The following is a 16,121-nucleotide window of genomic DNA, read 5'->3' on the forward strand; positions in this document are numbered from 1 at the left end:
AGAACTTCAGGTGACTGACCAGGCAGTGAGTTGTCTATGTCATTTCCAGAGTTTATATATTATCCTTCTGTTGTCTTTGATGGAGTTGAAGACAGAGAGTTGTGGTTATAGTTTTCCTTAGTTAGGATTAAAGATAAGTTACATATAGGACTCTAGACTCATAAAGATAGGATAGATGATGGGATATTTTCTTTAAATCTTGCTAAATGTTAATGGACTGAACATTGTTAACAATAGATCTTATCTGAGTTCTTGCCAGACTGAGGACTATCCTCAGAGCAGTTGTTACAAAGGCTGTGACTTACAGAGCAGGGTGGATACAGGGCATTTGTTGGAAGATAACTCCCTCACACTTTTGTTTTAGCACCCCTTGGCATCAGTGATACTTAGTTTTTTGGTTTTTATTATCTTCCTTATTCCTCCTCCTCCTCTTCTTATTCTTTGAGAGGATCATACCTTTTAGCACATGACCTCAAACTAACAGTCCACCTTCCTTTGCCCCTACAGTAGCTTGTGTGCTGGTTTGAAAGAGAATGGCCCATAGGCTCATGTTTGAATGCTTGGTCCCAGTTGGTGGACTGTTTGGGAAGGATGAGGAGGTGTGGCCTTGTTGGAGGAGGTGTGTCACTGGGTGGGGGGGGTCAGCTTTTGAGGTTTCAAAAGCCCACATCAGCTGTGGTAGTGATGCACGGCTTTAATCCCAGCAGATATCTGTGAGTTCGAGGCCAGTGAATTATAGAATAGCTAGGACTGTTTCACGCGGTGGGTAGGGGGAAGCCCATAGCAGGACCAGTCTCTCTTCTTCTGCCTCCATCTTGCAGATAAGATGTAAGCTCTCAGCTACTGCTCCAGCACCCATGTCTGCCTACCTGCCACAATGCTTCCTGCCATGATGGTCATGGACTAACCATCCGAAACTGTAAATACGCTCCCCCCCCCCAAATTAAGTTCTTTCTTTTTTTAAGTGACCTTGGCCATAGTGTCTCTTCACAGCAATAGAACAGTGACTAAAGCACCTGGGGTTGTAGGTGGGTACCACCACACCCAACCCCGATGTTTACCTTTTCGGGCACTCGTTTAAAATGGCTTTTGAGTTGTTTTGCTTTTCAGAAATATGTCTGAGATCACTGAGATTCTCTAGCTCCTGTGTTCCAAGAATCGGGGCTGCTGTGTGACAAGGGAGTTGGATGTGTTTGCAAGGCTCAAAGGAGTTTTGAGACACACAATGTGGTGGCTGAAGATGGCCATCACTGAATGGCCGCTTTATGGCATGCCAAGAGCCGTGCTGTCCCTGGACATATCACCCCATTATTGCTCCCCAGAGCTCATGGAGGCAGAGATTTCCACGCTTGTTTCATGGGCTCCCTTTTCAGGTGGTAGTAGTGCTTGTGAGCTACTACATTAGTAAAGACCCAGGGCAGAGGGTCCTCCGGAAACCAGTGTGTTAGTAAAGACCCAGGGCAGAGGGTCCTCCGGAAACCAGTGTGTTAGTAAAGACCCAGGGCAGAGGGTCCTCCGGAAACCAGTGTGTCTTGGTTTGTTTGTATTGCTTTAACAGAATGTCGGAGACTGTGCAATTTATAATGAGCAAAAATGTATTGACTCATGATCCTGGAGGCTGATGGTGGACCTTCTTGCTGTATCACGGAATAGCAGAAAGTCCCCCGTGGACAGAAGATGTGGTGGGAGAGGCCTGACTCATCCTTTTTAGTAGGAGTCTACTCCCTTGACCCTGGGATTAATTCATTTATGAGAGCTGCCTCTCCAAACTGCAGCACTGATTATGGTTCAGCCTCAAACTCAGGACAAGCCTCGCTTGCAGCTCAGTACCTGTGGTTCCTCCCAGTGCTCCTCACCCCGCCTCCTCATCTGCCCCCCCCAGGGCGGGGCTTCCTCTTCCCTTCCCCCCCCCCCCAGCCTGATCCCTATATTCCCTGGCCACTTTAGCTGCTCTGGCCAGGGCCACCTCTCAGTCAGGAGCTCCTCTATTGCTCTCCCTCCCTTCTCTCCCTTCACAGTCCAGTTTAGTCTGCAGGCCATGTGCAGTCTGGAATCTTCTCTCTTTGCCCGCTTTCTCCCTTATATTTACAATAAAAGTCTTCTCCATACTTGAGGAGTCATCATAGCCTCCTCCTTCCCTCCCTCCCTCCCTCTTCCCTTCCCTCTCTCCCTCCCTCCCTCTTCCCTTCCCTCTCTCTCTCCCTCTCTCCCTCCATCCCTCTCTCCCTCCCTCTCTCCCTCCATCCCTCCCTTCCTCTCTCTTTCCTTTTTCCATTTCTCTCTCTCACTCTTTCTTTTGTCTTTCTTTTTTTCTCTCTCTGACCCTCCCTCCCTTCCTCCCTCCCTCCCTTCCTCCTTCCCTCCCTCCCTGCCTCCCTCTTTCCCTCCTTCTCTCCCTCCCTCTCTCCCTCCCTCTCTCCCTCCCTCTCTCCCTCCATCCCTCCCTCCCTCCCTCTCTCCCTCCCTCTCTCCCTCCCTCTCTCCCTCATCCCTCCCTTCCTCTCTCTTTCCTTTCTTCCATTTCTCTCTCTCACTCTTTCTTTTGTCTTTCTTTTTTCTCTCTCTGACCCTCCCTCCCTTCCTCCCTCCCTTTCTCCCTCCCTCCCTTTCTTCCTCCCTCCCTTATCTCCCTCTGTTCTGTTTTTCTTTTTTTATTCAATTATATTTTCCGACACTTAAACTTTGAGGGTCAGGCTCAAACCATAGCAATCTAGAATCTCAATATAGCCAGAGACTAAAAATCTTACCTAAAAGCTAAGCCACAGCACATAACCCACCCAGGCCTTTCCCTCAGCCTCACTCAGTGAGCTCTGCCTGCTGGCTAAGGAGTGGTGTTAAGTTCACAGGGATTTTAGAATTATCCCCATGGTGTCCTTCCTCCGGGTGAGAGGGAAGGTACACTGATATTTTCCTGGCAGCAGACATCTGCTTGAGGGGAGTTGGTAGGATGGGTGTGGTTATTTTCAGAGCCTGCCCCTCTGTACCCAGCTCTCTGCATCATCAACGATGCTCTAAGCACAGGGCACCTCTGACCTCCATGCCATGGGGTGCCCTGCTGGGAGAGACCCAGGGGCATCAGAGAGTTCTGGTCTGTGCATGCCGACGGCCCATTTTAGTTTCTGCTTTTTATTTCTTGCCATGGGCCAGGGGCCCATCTCACTCGAGAAAGTCTGGGTTTGACAGCTGAAGGGTCCCAGAGCAGCCAATATTACCTTGCCTCTTCTGTCTGTCTCTCCCAGTTGTCTGCTCTTGATTGACAGAGGCATCTGGAGACTAAAAATACCCTACTGACCAAGTGCTCTTGATTTCAGCTCAAGCTGAACATGACTGTAGTCCAGAACATAGCACATGCAGGGAGTGTCTTCAAACAGGTTTTTGAAAGCCATTGGGCTTCATGTCAGGACTACAATAAATGTGCTCATTCTCTGTTTGGGCATCTTTTCCAAGTGGTGAATGAGACCCTTGTCAAGTCACTGTTCATGTGCCTTTCCCCTCCAGAAACAGCGTGAGGGGGGAGGTGAGGGCCTAATTCTGGAGAGCGGGGGTGGGGGTGGGGGGGTGGCCTGTCCATTTATAGTCCTGCTCTCTGAGACAGGAAGGTGCTAAAGAGCAGCAAGGACAAGAGGCGTGGCTCAGTGCGAGCCACCCAACCCCACCGGCCTGACAGACTCGGAGATGACAACAGGGAACATGGAGAATGTGGGAGTCTTCACTTCCCAGGGAAAAGGCAGAGGTCTGAAGGCCACAAAGGAATTCTGGGCTGCGGATGTCGTCTTTGCTGAGCGGGCTTATTCTGCAGTGGTTTTCGACAGGTATGGCATACAGGGAGTGAGTGGCCTTCTCCACTGCTGGTTTGACTGGTGCCAAACTCTCACATTCCGGCTCCCAAAAGCAGGGGAAGAAATAAAGTTCAAGGGGTCCTTAATTTGTGGTTAACATTTTTATTAATTTCTTTATGGGTGTGGACATACCACACACAGTATGGAACATATACTTAACCATGGTGCATGTGGGAAGGCCAGAGGGTAATTTTCTGTGTTGGCTCTCTCTCCTACCATGTAGGCTCCAAGGACTGAATTCAGGTAGTCAGTCTTACTGGCAAGCGCCTCTGCCAACAAGCCGTCTTGCTGGCCCTGGAAATTGCTCTTCTGATAGCTCTGTTGGTATCTCTTTTCTGCAAGGAGTCATCTCTTACTCTCTATGGCCAGAGTGGTGAAGCTGAGCAGGGATTCAGGCACATTATCCTAACCACAGAGAACATGGCTGGAAGGCTGTGCTGGGGGTGGATGCCTGGGTGTGGTGCCGTGGGAAACATTTTCTTACAAAAAAACTCTTTTAGTCTTTGGATATACGAAAGAGGCTAAAAGTCTGTATAAGCCCGTTAGAACAGAAAATATTGTGTGAAACTTTAAGAATTCAGTTCTAATTATAAGAATCATTTACTTTCAAATATTAGAGCCTTGCCCAGTGTCTACTTCAGGCATAACTTGTACTTTAAATCGACTTTTTCCAGAACATTCTTATGTTATCTCCTGCATTAACACATTGATTTGCACTAAGCTGGATAGGCACAGTTCGTTTGTTTGTTTGCTTTTATAGAAACGATATCATGCTTCAGGGTCAAGCAAGCTTGCTTTTTTCTTTAAACTATGTTTCTGAGTCTATCCTCATTTGTTTTTATTACTTTAAAAAGTGTGTGTGTGTGTGTGTTCCTGCATGTAGGTGTGCATGTGCCATTGTGCGCACACATACACAATAAGGTCAGGGAACAATTTCTGGTCAGTTCTCTCTCCTCTATATAGGTTCAGGGACTGAACTCAGGTCCTCAGATTTGGCGGTGGCCACCTTTACCTACTGAGCCATCTTTCCGGGCTTTACACATTTTATAAACATCCAGTTATTTTAACTATGTGTAGAGCTTTCCATATTGATCCATAAACTATGTGGGATATCACACAGTAATATTACTGTAAATATTCTACCCTGTAAATATATGTACAACATTTTACCCATCCATTTTCTAGTCAAGAGACATTTGATGGGTTCCTATTTATCATAAAATCAAACATTCTCCAGTTAAAATGTGTTCCATTGTCCACAGGTGCACTGCATGATTCTTCTCTAGGCCATTGGTGTGCACACACACACACACAGTGTGACTCTTCTCTGGGTCATCAGTGTGCACACACACAGTGTGACTCTTCTCTGGGTCATTGGTGTGCACACACACAGTGTGACTCTTCTCTAGGCCATTGTGTGCACACACACACACAGTGTGACTCTTCTCTGGGTCATCAGTGTGCATACACACAGTGTGACTCTTCTCTGGGTCATTGGTGTGCACAGATGCACAGTGTGACTCTTCTCTAGGGCATGTGGCTAGAAGGGCTTGCTATTTTCAGTTTTAAATGGTCTGTTAAAGCTGTCTTCTCATTTCCCTACAACCTTGTGTACAAGGAGCTATCAACATTTTTAAAACAGTACTTAGTCCTTATTTTAAAACAAGCAAACAACCCCCTACATGGTGAATCCGTTAGAATGACGGTATTTTCTGATCCCAGTTGGAGAGACTGGGGTTTGTGTGGTAGGAAAGAAGCAGCCTCTGATGAGCTGGGCGGGTGAGTAGCTACAGCATCTGCGGTGGGTGCTTCAGAGGTAACTCAGCATTTAAACTCTCTCCTCTGACTACGCCTTCCAAGACCTTCAGGAAAAGGCTCTAAACCAGGGCATGTGGCTCATTGTTCTCCAAGGAGTAATCAGAAGCTCAAGTGACACGAATAGCAATTCAGAGAAGTCGTGTGTGTGTGTGTGTGTGTGTGTGTGTATGTGTGTGTGTGTGTGTGTGTGTGTGTGCGTGTGTGCGTGTGCGTGCATGTATGTGTGAGTGTGTGTGTATGTGAGTGTTGTGTGTGTGTGTATCGATATAAGTTGGAGTTTGTATGCATTTGTGTGATGTGGAGGCCAAAGGTTGCTATTGGGTATCTTCTTCAATTACTCTCTGTGATATATATATATATATATATATATATTTAATGTGCATTGGTGTTTTGCTGCATGTATGTCTGTGTGAGGGTAACAGACCCTGCAGTTACAGATGATTTTGAGCTGCCATGTGGGTGCTGGGCATTGGACTGGGTCCTCTGGAAAAGCAGTCAGTGCTTTTAACCGCTGAGCCATCTTTCCAGCCCTCCTGTATGCTATTTTTGAGACAGGATTTCTCACTGAGCACATGGTTCACCAACTCAGCTAGTTGGTTTCTAAGGACTCCAGTGGTCCCCCTGTCTCTGCCTCCCTGATGCTGGGATGAAGGTTTCTATGGTGTTTTCGGGTCCTCATTCTTCTGCATAAGTGCTGACTGATCCATCTCCCCAGCCCCTAGTTTCTTTATTTTAATTTAGTTCCTGCTGACGTTGCTTTTCTTAATTTTTCCTGTTCAGCAAATTAAGTTAATTCTGTGTCAAGCCAAATGAGATGAATGGTTTTATTCTCAACAGTGACTTGGGCTTTGGCAAGGAGAGGAGATAATTATCTCGTTCTCTGGTTGTCTGTCACCATCATCGCAATCATCATCATCACCACCATCACCGGCATCATCTCAATAGGAAAGAGCTCATCACTAAGCCATTCTCCCAGCTAAGTTTATCACACTTGAATAGGTTTTATAATTTGCTTTGTTTATTTAAGAGCTCCTGTGGCTCAGGCTGGCCTCAAACTCACCCTATGCTGAGGCTGGCCTTAAGTTCTCTGTCCTCTTGACCCTACTTCTCAGGTGCTAGGATTATGGACATATGCCGCCACACTTGACTTATAATTTGCTTTTAAAATTGTTACTGATTTTCACTTTGATTTTTTTAAAAACAAATATTTAACTGCACTAAAAGTTGTCAGGCTCTAAAGTATTTTCTGGGGATGCTTAGATTCTTTTAAGCCCTTGACACGGAATTTTCATTGCTTTTAGCTGGAAGGGTCCTAGAAGTATTGTCTAGAGGTGAAAAGGGCTGTTCTCCAGGCCCTTCCCTGTCTGCTGAGGATGCTGGATACGGAATCAGGCTGCAGAAGGGAACTGAATCACATGACCGCAAAGAGCTGACAGTTGAAATTCTATGGCTTGCAATGGGCTAAAGCGCAGTTAAGAGAGGGATGCTGAGACAATAAATTGGAGCTTATTCTGGTTGTTATTTTAATTTAATATCAAATACTAGAAAGGTACAGTGCTGCTGACTATGGGCGGCACTGAGAATCCCGAAATCTCGATCCTCCCTCCCTTTTTTGAGATAAGGTTTTACTATGTAGCCCATGTTGTTCTCCAATGTCAGCTTCCCAAGTGCTCCACATCTAGCTCGTGTGTGTGTGTGTGTGTGTGTGTGTGTGTGTGTGTGTGTGTGATGGCACATGAATGCAGTTGCCAGGTCAGCTTTCCTAGGAGTGGAGTTATAGATGGTTGTGAGCCAGCTGACGTAGGTGCTGGGAACCGAACTCTGGTCTTCTGCACGAACAGTAAGTGCCCTTAACTGCTAAGTCATCTCCTCAATGCTCTCAACTCTCCCCCTCAACAGCAGCAACAACAATAGATAGCAATGATAATGCTCCAGATGTCTTGAGTTTAGAGTTGGTTTAGCCTCTGAGTTCTCCATGGACCCCAAGCTAGGGAAACATTTACAAGTGGAAGATCAAATTTGTGTGGATGTGCATATGTGATTTTTATTTCCAAGGAGAAAGTGAATAACTTTCATTGCTTTCAAATGGTTTTCAATACAGAAGCGGACACCCACTGGGTTTATGTATTCCCTTTGGACAGATAGGGAAACTGAGGCCCAAAGGGACATTAACCTTTCCCAGGTCACAGTCACACTGAGTGTCTCCGTTGTGGTGTTGTAATCCAAGTCAGCACGCCTTACTCCTGTCCCCAAATCAGCATGTTCTGAGCATTGCCTACTTTTTGTTTATGATGGTGTAATTAATATTACTTAGTGTTAGTAAAAGAAGGTACATGTCTGGAGATGTAGCTCAGTCAGCTTGCCTAATGTTCAGAAAAAGGATATGTGCTATTAACTTCAGAAAGATCAAAAGTTGATTCTGGAGCCAGAGAACCGTTAGGTCCGTAAACCAGGTAAGAAACAGGAAATGTGGTGGCTGGTGGCAGGACAGCTTAGTGGGTCAAGGACTAGCAACGCAAGCCTGAGGAGCTGAGTTCAGATTTCTAAAACCAGATGTGGTAGTGCATCTGTAATCCCAACTCCTCTACATCGAGATGGGAGGCAGAGGTGTGAGTCCTCAGAAGTTCATGGGTCTGAGGTTGTCCTCTGGTCTTCACGGATCAGCCATGGCCCACACACACACAGAGAGAGAGAAAGAGAGGAGAGAGAGAGAGAGAGAGAGAGAGAGAGAGAGAGAGAGAGAGAGAGAGAGAGAGGTGATTAAAACGGGGGAAAGCGCTTGCAGTAATAAATCAATATAGTATAATCTCTTGCTGCTGTAACAAATTACCATAACCCTGTGGCCTTAAGACAACACAGGGTTAGGAGTCTGAACTGGGATGATTCTGTTTGTTGTTCTCTTTCCCAGCTTTCAGAGGCTTTTCTTTCTGCATCTTTTGTACTTTTAAATTTTAGGTGCGTGTGAGTGTTTTGCCTGCATGTGTGCCTGTGTACCCTGTGCATGCCTGGTGGCCATGGAGGCCACAAGAGGGCGCTAGATCCCCTGCAACTGGAGTTCAGGCAGCTGTGAGTCTCCCCAGATTCTCTCTGCCAGAGCAACAGGTGCTCTTGTTGCTGGAGAGAGATGAGCCCTCTCTGCAGTCTGAGAGCTCCTCATCTTAGCTACATCTGCAGAGTCCCTTCAACACATCACCAGGTTCTGGGAATTAGGAGCTGGACATTCTCAGAGACTTTTCCCAGCCCTCCACAACAGTACCCTATTATAGAAATTTTCTAGATTAATCCAGTTCATCACAAAAACATTAAGAAGTGAGGACAGTTATTAGATTTCTTTTTCTTCTTTTCCTGTGCTACAGGGTGAACCATTATGTGCACATACTAGGCAGACATTTTACCTGGTAGGGTTTCTGTGTAGCCCTAGCTGTCCTGGAACTCAGTCTGTAGACCAGGCTGGCCTCGAACTCACAGAGATCCATCTGCCTCTGCCTCAAGTGTTGGGATTGAAGGTATGGGCCACAACCACTGGGCATCCCTTGCAAATGACTCTGGCTAAGAATTAAAAGTGCCCAGTGGTTGTGCATATTTCTATGTGTAGGTAAAATGAAAAGGAGGAAGGTGAGGAAAAGTTGAGGACTTATAAAGAAATGGGTGTCAGGCTGTTTTTGAAAATCAAGCCAGTTATGAGCTTTTTTAGGCCCGGTGGGGACAGCTGAGCTTTTTAGTCAGTGTTTTCAGTGTGAGCCCGAGAGACAGGATTAACCCTGCCATGTGCAGCAGCACACATGTGGCTTCTCATCTGAGGACAGCTGGTGAGTGGGTGTTAGAGGACTATTGATGTTGTAAATGGATTTTTTTTAAATGTAGAAAGTTTATTGGAGGAAGGGAAGAGAAAGAGCGAGAACATAAATGGAAATAATTTAATAACAGGATTAGATAAATTCTTGAGCTAAATTAGTTTAGGACATAAAATAAGTGTTCACTAAATTATTCAGATTTCTCTCTTCAGTGTTTGAACTTGTTGAGAATAACTGTAATAGATTTAGAATTATGCCTTTTATTTGGCCATTCGTAGGTATAGAGACAAGATATGTTGACATACCACACAAACTGTTGTGAGTTACATTTCTAAATTTTGCTAAATAACAATCCAACACAAAAGTTTGCGAATAATTGGCATTTTATTTTATTACTGGTGTTTGTGGACGCGTCTTACAGAGCCCAGGCTGGCCTTGAACCACTGATCTTCCTGCCTCTTCCTCCAAATGCTAGAATTACAGGTGTGTGCCATCATGCTAGGCTTTATTTTATTTTAGTGTTTTGAGACAGGGTTTTGACAGTGTTTTACTATGTAGCTCAGACTGTCCTGAAACTATAGATCCTGTTTCATTTGCTTTCTTGCTGTGGTGGTGATGGGCTCTTACTCATCTGGAACTGGCTTTCTGCATGCTAGGCGAATATTCTACCCTTTGAGCTACATCCCGGCACCCAGGCTGAATTTTTAAGCAGTTTGAAGACATGAAAGCATTAGCCCAGCCCTATTGGCTCCATAGTATTTTTGCAGGACAGACACCCATGCAGACACCTCGTCTCTCCATTTATCTGCTATGGCTGATTATGCCCATACAAGGAGCTGCTCACAGCTGCCATTCTAGTGCTCTTGACTCTGACAGACCCCAGGACATGGCTGCAGAGTGAGGAGTGACTGGAGACATTCCTCCAGGGCGGAGAGAAGAGGTGCCTACTCTGTGTTCTGGGAGCAGTGGCTGGGAGCAGGGATTTAGGAAACCGATATCCCTGTCTTCACAGTGACATATTGGCAAGAGAGTAGCAGCGCTGGAAAAATGACTCAGCGGTTAAAAGCACTAGCTGCTCTTCCATAGGTCCTGGGTTCAATTCCTGGTGCCTGCACCATGGCTCACAACCGTCTGTAACTTCAGTTCCAGGAATTCTGACACCCTGGTACACAGACACACACACAGACAAAATATCCATACATGTAAATCTATAAAATGTTAGAAAGAGTGGCGAAGTTTGGTGAGGTTGGGAATTTCTGCTTCCTGTGAACAGGAAGTTGGAGATGGTGGATGATTCTGGCTGAGTAAGCTCTCTTTCTCCTGGAATCCAAAAGGAATTTGGGGACCTGGTGTCTTTTGGACACTCTCCATCATGGGGGATAGGGTGGTGGCATGTCAGGGAAGTGTCCTTGTTCCCAAGTCCCCCACCCCCACAGCTGTGTGTGCCTGAGAATGTGAGGGAGGGATGGGGTCTGGGGACTCGTGGCCAGAGCTGAGTGCTGTGGTACCGCTTTACATTTGTTCTTGTTACTCATCTTGACAATGGGAACACTGGAATTGCTATTATTTATTTATGTATTCTAATCTCTCCACCCACCCAACTCCACACCTTTCCTCCCTCCCCTCCACATCTCTCCCCCACACACATAATAACAAAAAAAAAAACAAAAACAAAAAACCTACCACTAGCCTAGTAGTCAATCCCATCAAAGATCTGAGAAGAATAAAAAATTTCACCTGAGTAAGCAGGCAGTGTAGACCAAGCAGCTCCGAATCTATTAAAAATGACAGGGACTTACCAGCTCTCTGGACAGTCACCCTAGGTCCTTTGTGGACACTGGGACAGAGGTCCCAGGGTAGCACCAGGGCCAGAAGACCTTGCAGGCTTTTGTGAAGGAGGAGTTTGGGGGCCTGGCCCACCTTGTCTAGGCCAAGTAGGGCAATCAGCTCCCTGGTACCTTCCTTTTCCAGTTTGGACAGGGTCCTGGTGGTGCGTGAGGTGAAGGACAGCTTTTGCTTGCAGCGGCCAGCTTTGCCACATTTAAAGCGAGCTCCAGGTGGAGATTTTCATAACCTATTCTTTTCTTTGGAGATCTTAGGGGTGCTGCCAGGATCTGGCACTTCCCTCTGTCATAGAAGCTTACTATTACTATTATTGTTATTAAACATTTAAAATGCCATATTCAGCATTAAAACATGTGCAGGAGGCCAAATAAAGCTATTCCTGTAACTAATTGCATGACGGTGCCTATGTCTAACCCATCCCTCTTCAGATCCTGCCCCGGTCAATTCCTTTCCCTTCCTGGCTTACGTCTGTGTTTCTGAGTCTGAGGCAGACGCTTGTTCCTCTTCTTTCGCAACCTAAGCCAGGCTCTCAGACTTGTGGGAAACTTCAAGGACACCAGACAGTTCAAAATGACCTTGAAAGTTTTGAGCACCACAGTGAGAGCAGCTGGAATACATACGAAGCCTACACTTCCAGTTAGACAGCCGAGTACCCTAGCGGCCCTCTGGCAGTGAGACACGCTGGCTACCTTAATGCAGTATTTGTCAGAACCTCTCACGAAGGTGGTCTGGATGCTTTGGGAGAGTCTTTAGGGGGCACAGCAGAATTCTACAGTGTAGACCTCGATTGTCCCCCAAAAGGCCCACGTGTTGAAGGCTTGCTCCCAGCCTGTGGTACTTCTGGGAGTAGTGGGTCCTTTGGAGGTGGGGCTTGATGTGAGTGAGGAGGCAAAGCCCCTGGGAAGTGTGCCTGTGGAGGGGCAGCTGCTTCCCAGCTGTCAGGAGGTGAGTGACTTCTCTGCCATGCACTCTTGTCGTGATTTACTGTCCGGACAATAACTCTGAAGCCCCGAGTTAAAGCCTTTTCTCTTTCTTTTAAAATGGATCATTTGGGGGCATTTTAAAATTACGTGTGTGTGTGTGTGTGTGTGTGTGTGTGTTGTACACATGGATGTGAGCATGCCATTGTGTGCATGTGGAGTTCAGAGGACAGCTTGCAGGAATTCTTTCCTCCTACTGTGTGAGCCATGAAGATTGGATTAATTTTGTCAGGCTTGGCGGCAAACACTTTTATCCACTGAGCTGTGTCTGCAGCTCATCGTCATTGTTATTATTATGTATTATTGTTCTTCTTGTTGTTATTATTATTACTGTGCTAAGGATTGAACCCAGGACCTTGTCTATGCTGAGCACGCTACTGCTAAGCTACAGGCTGGTCCAAATGCATACATGGGAGATTGATAGTTCCACTCTGATGTCTTGATTAACCCTCCCTCCTGAAGGCCCCACTCAAAGTACACAGTCCAATTGTTTCCACTGTCTTAATACTTCTAAATGGCAATTACAAGTCACACATCTAGACTGTACCCCAGCCATAGCAGGGCACATGGAAGGGCACAGTAGTGGCTGGCGGGAGACCTGGGTTCCAGTTCTGGCTCAGAATATGGTCTTTATCCCTTTGAATTTTAGACTTGCACTTTCCAAAACGAACGTCTCCTTCTAAATGTCTCTTCTGGATGAAATTAGTTCTTGAGCAGACAATTTTTAAACTGTGAGTCAAAGTAAATCTGTTTCCTTCTTTTTGTAGTTCAGGCTGGCTTCAAACTCTCTACCGCCTCTGTCTTCGAGTGCTGAGACCCTAGGTGTGCCGTCAGCCAGGCTAGGTCTCTTTTCTTTATGGCTTACCTGGTTTGTGGCAATGTGCTATTTGCAACAAATATGGGCAAAAGCATCCCCTATTTTTAAAAATGATTTAAGTTTTGGGTTTTAATTATGTGAATGTGTGTAGTCCGGGCTGGTCTCCTGCCTCCGTCTCCTTCAGCAAATCCCACCAGAATGCACCACCACAACTGTCGTAAATGTGTGTATCTGGCCTCTGAGGCCAGGGGCGTCAGACCCCTTGGAGCTGGCATCACAGCTGGTAATTGGCCACCGCATAAATGCTGGGATGCCGGTGCCAGCTGGTATGTGATCTTAACTGCTGAGCCGGCTCTCTAGCCCCTAACATTTCTTGACTTGCATTTTTCCTCTCTCCGCTTTCAGCCTCGTTAACGTTGTGTGCCACACCTGCTTCAAGAGGCAGGAGACGCTCCACCGCTGCGGCCAGTGCAAGTTCGCCCATTACTGCGACCGCACGTGCCAGAAGGATGCCTGGCTGAACCACAAGAACGAGTGTTCCGCCATCAAGAGATACGGGAAGGTGCCCAATGAGAACATCAGGTCAGAGCTGGTCCCCATGGCAGGGCTTGGGATTTCCAAAAGTCAGGCTGGGACGGCAGAGGGGAAGCAGCATTCCCTGCCCTCAGGCTGAGTGCGAAGCTCTCAGACCCTTTATTCCACTCACTCCTTAGATCTGGGAGGGACATTCTATAGCAGTGATTCCAAATTGTGACTCCTAGAGAGGCCCACGGGCCCCTGCATAGCTCCTCAATATTTAATTAAAACAAAAAAAAAAAAAACAAAAAAAAAAAAAACTGATCTGCCAAACTTTGAAATTGGGAAAGTTACATGTGGCGAATTCTCTGGAGAGCAATAATAAAAATGAAGCTCTGATAAAACGCGCTGTAGCTTAACAGTATGCGTCTCTTTTAAGAGGCAGTTTTCCAAGTCAGTGACCTTGCTTATGATGGTCCTTGTTGCAGCCCAGACACGGCACTGGTAATGCAGATCTCCGCAAGGGGCCCCTTGCTAGGAACCTCAGCCTAGCATGAGAGTTCCAGCGGAGAGCTCCCAGGTGCTGGTGGACCTGTTGGAAGTTGTTGGTGTTGGGATGTGGTTCTGTGTGTGTAGGAAGCCAGGCTGACCTAGGAGCAAAATGGGTGAGGGTACTGGTAATTAGAAGCATTTGTAGAGCGTGTGGGGCATGGCAATCAAGAACAGGGTCATCTGGAAACTTTTAGGAATCTACAGGATGAAACTCACGCAGCCGCAGCAGCCTCCTGTCCTAGCTACTGGAATCATGATCTTTAAGACCCGAGTCTCCTAATCTCTGTGCAGCTCCCGCTGATCACATCTGTTACCAACTTGAAATCTGTCGCCCATTGTTCTGTCTTCTTAGGACCATATCCCCGGATACCGACCTTTCCCACGCCTTATCCTGAACCTTACTTTCCCCATGCTGCCCTGGGCTCTGTGTAGAAACTGTTGATTCCCAGGCACCTGGATAACCTAGACGTACACATTTCTTTTCTTTTATTTGTTGTTGTTGTTTTGAGACAGGGTTTCTCTGTGTAGCTTTGGAGCCTGTCCTGAAGTAGCTCTTGTAGACCAGACTGGTCCTGAACTCACAGAGGTCCGCCTGCCTCTGCCTCCCAAGTGCTATGCACCACCACCGCCCCGCAAGAAGAAGTGCACAGTTCTAAGAATAATTCTTACCCAGACAGAAAGAGGTAGGGCCCGCACTGTGCCAAGCAGGCAGAGAACTCCCTGCAGGAGCATGTCTGCCTGGATCACCAATCCCCAGTCAGCAGCAGGTGTCAGTGTGACCCTAAAGGTCTCTGGGACACAGATTCCTTTTGTGGAAATGTCCCCTCTAACAGTCAACAAGGAAGCCCTTGGGGCGAAGTGCACCCCTCTGTGTTAGACTCAAAGGCCATTAGGGTCCCTTTCTGTCCCAGTTTGCCTTGCCTTCCTCAGGATTTAGGCCCAAGACCCAGGATACTGCGTGCGTCTGTGTCCCAGGCCTGTGTGACTTGGCTCCTGCCTGTCTAACTACCTTCTGTCCCTACTCCTTGTCCTCCATGCTGCTGTCACCGGGCTTTCTTGCTCTGTCTGTGCTGGGTCACAGAATAGCACGTCTGCTCTCCTTCAGTCCCCAGAGCCAGAGTCCCTGTGCAGCCGGTGCAGTTACTGCCCAGGCGTATTTCCTGGTTCACTGCACTCTTGTTTACTGAAATCTCACATGGTGTGAGAAGCATCTTGATAGAAGTCTGTCCCTGACACCCTGCCCGGTGCACTAGGCACTGGCGCTTGCTGAATGGGTGAGTTAATGCATGAATGAGTGTGTGTAGGTCTCTCTTATGCTGTCCTCCCCTCTTTTCTCAGGCTGGCAGCCCGCATCATGTGGCGGGTGGAGAGAGAGGGCACGGGGCTCACAGAGGGCTGCCTGGTGTCGGTGGATGACTTGCAGAACCACGTAGAGCACTTTGGGGAGGAGGAGCAGAAGGAACTTCGGGCGGACGTGGACACATTCCTGCAGTACTGGCCGCCACAGAACCAGCAGTTCAGCATGCAGTATATCTCACACATCTTTGGCGTGGTATGGCCTTGGGAGCCCTGCTCTGTCCTCTGTGTCCATCTCCTCCCTCCTTCCCCTCTTCCCTTTGGGAACATAGTTTGGCTACTGTTTCCATGACAGTGGCCACGAGGTCAGGCAGGCAGAGACATGAAGTGAGCCCTCTTGTGTCCCAGGTAGAGCAGAGGTACCTACTGCCCCCTCTGGTTCTGAATCCAGAGGCAGACTCCTAAATGGTCACATTGAAATAAACCTAGACTCTCCCAGTACTAGTATGATTTCTTATACTAGAGGGACCATGGTGACACCAGGTATTTTCCAACTAAGACGTTCCCTGAAGCAGACCAGCCAGATTCAGGAGAGAGGGCCAAAAGTCTGGAAGGGACAGGGACTTGAAATGATGCCATTTTATCCCACCATATATTTTTTCTC

The 16,121-nt window shown here is 47.2% G+C and overlaps 1 protein-coding gene across 1 annotated transcript in view; it reads left to right on the forward strand.

The window, feature by feature from the left end:
• The first annotated feature begins 3,675 nt into the window (after nt 1–3,675).
• Smyd1 (SET and MYND domain containing 1) overlaps nt 3,676–16,121 on the forward strand; it is a 33,506-nt gene continuing 21,060 nt past the window's right edge. The window contains exons 1-3 of the mRNA XM_051202811.1: nt 3,676–3,812; nt 13,499–13,675; nt 15,500–15,713. Coding sequence (XP_051058768.1) covers nt 3,676–3,812; nt 13,499–13,675; nt 15,500–15,713 — 528 coding nt within the window. The remainder of the gene's footprint in view (nt 3,813–13,498; nt 13,676–15,499; nt 15,714–16,121) is intronic.

This window comes from Phodopus roborovskii, unplaced genomic scaffold (assembly GCF_943737965.1).
Source record: "Phodopus roborovskii unplaced genomic scaffold, PHOROB, whole genome shotgun sequence".
Classification (NCBI taxonomy): domain Eukaryota; kingdom Metazoa; phylum Chordata; class Mammalia; order Rodentia; family Cricetidae; genus Phodopus; species Phodopus roborovskii.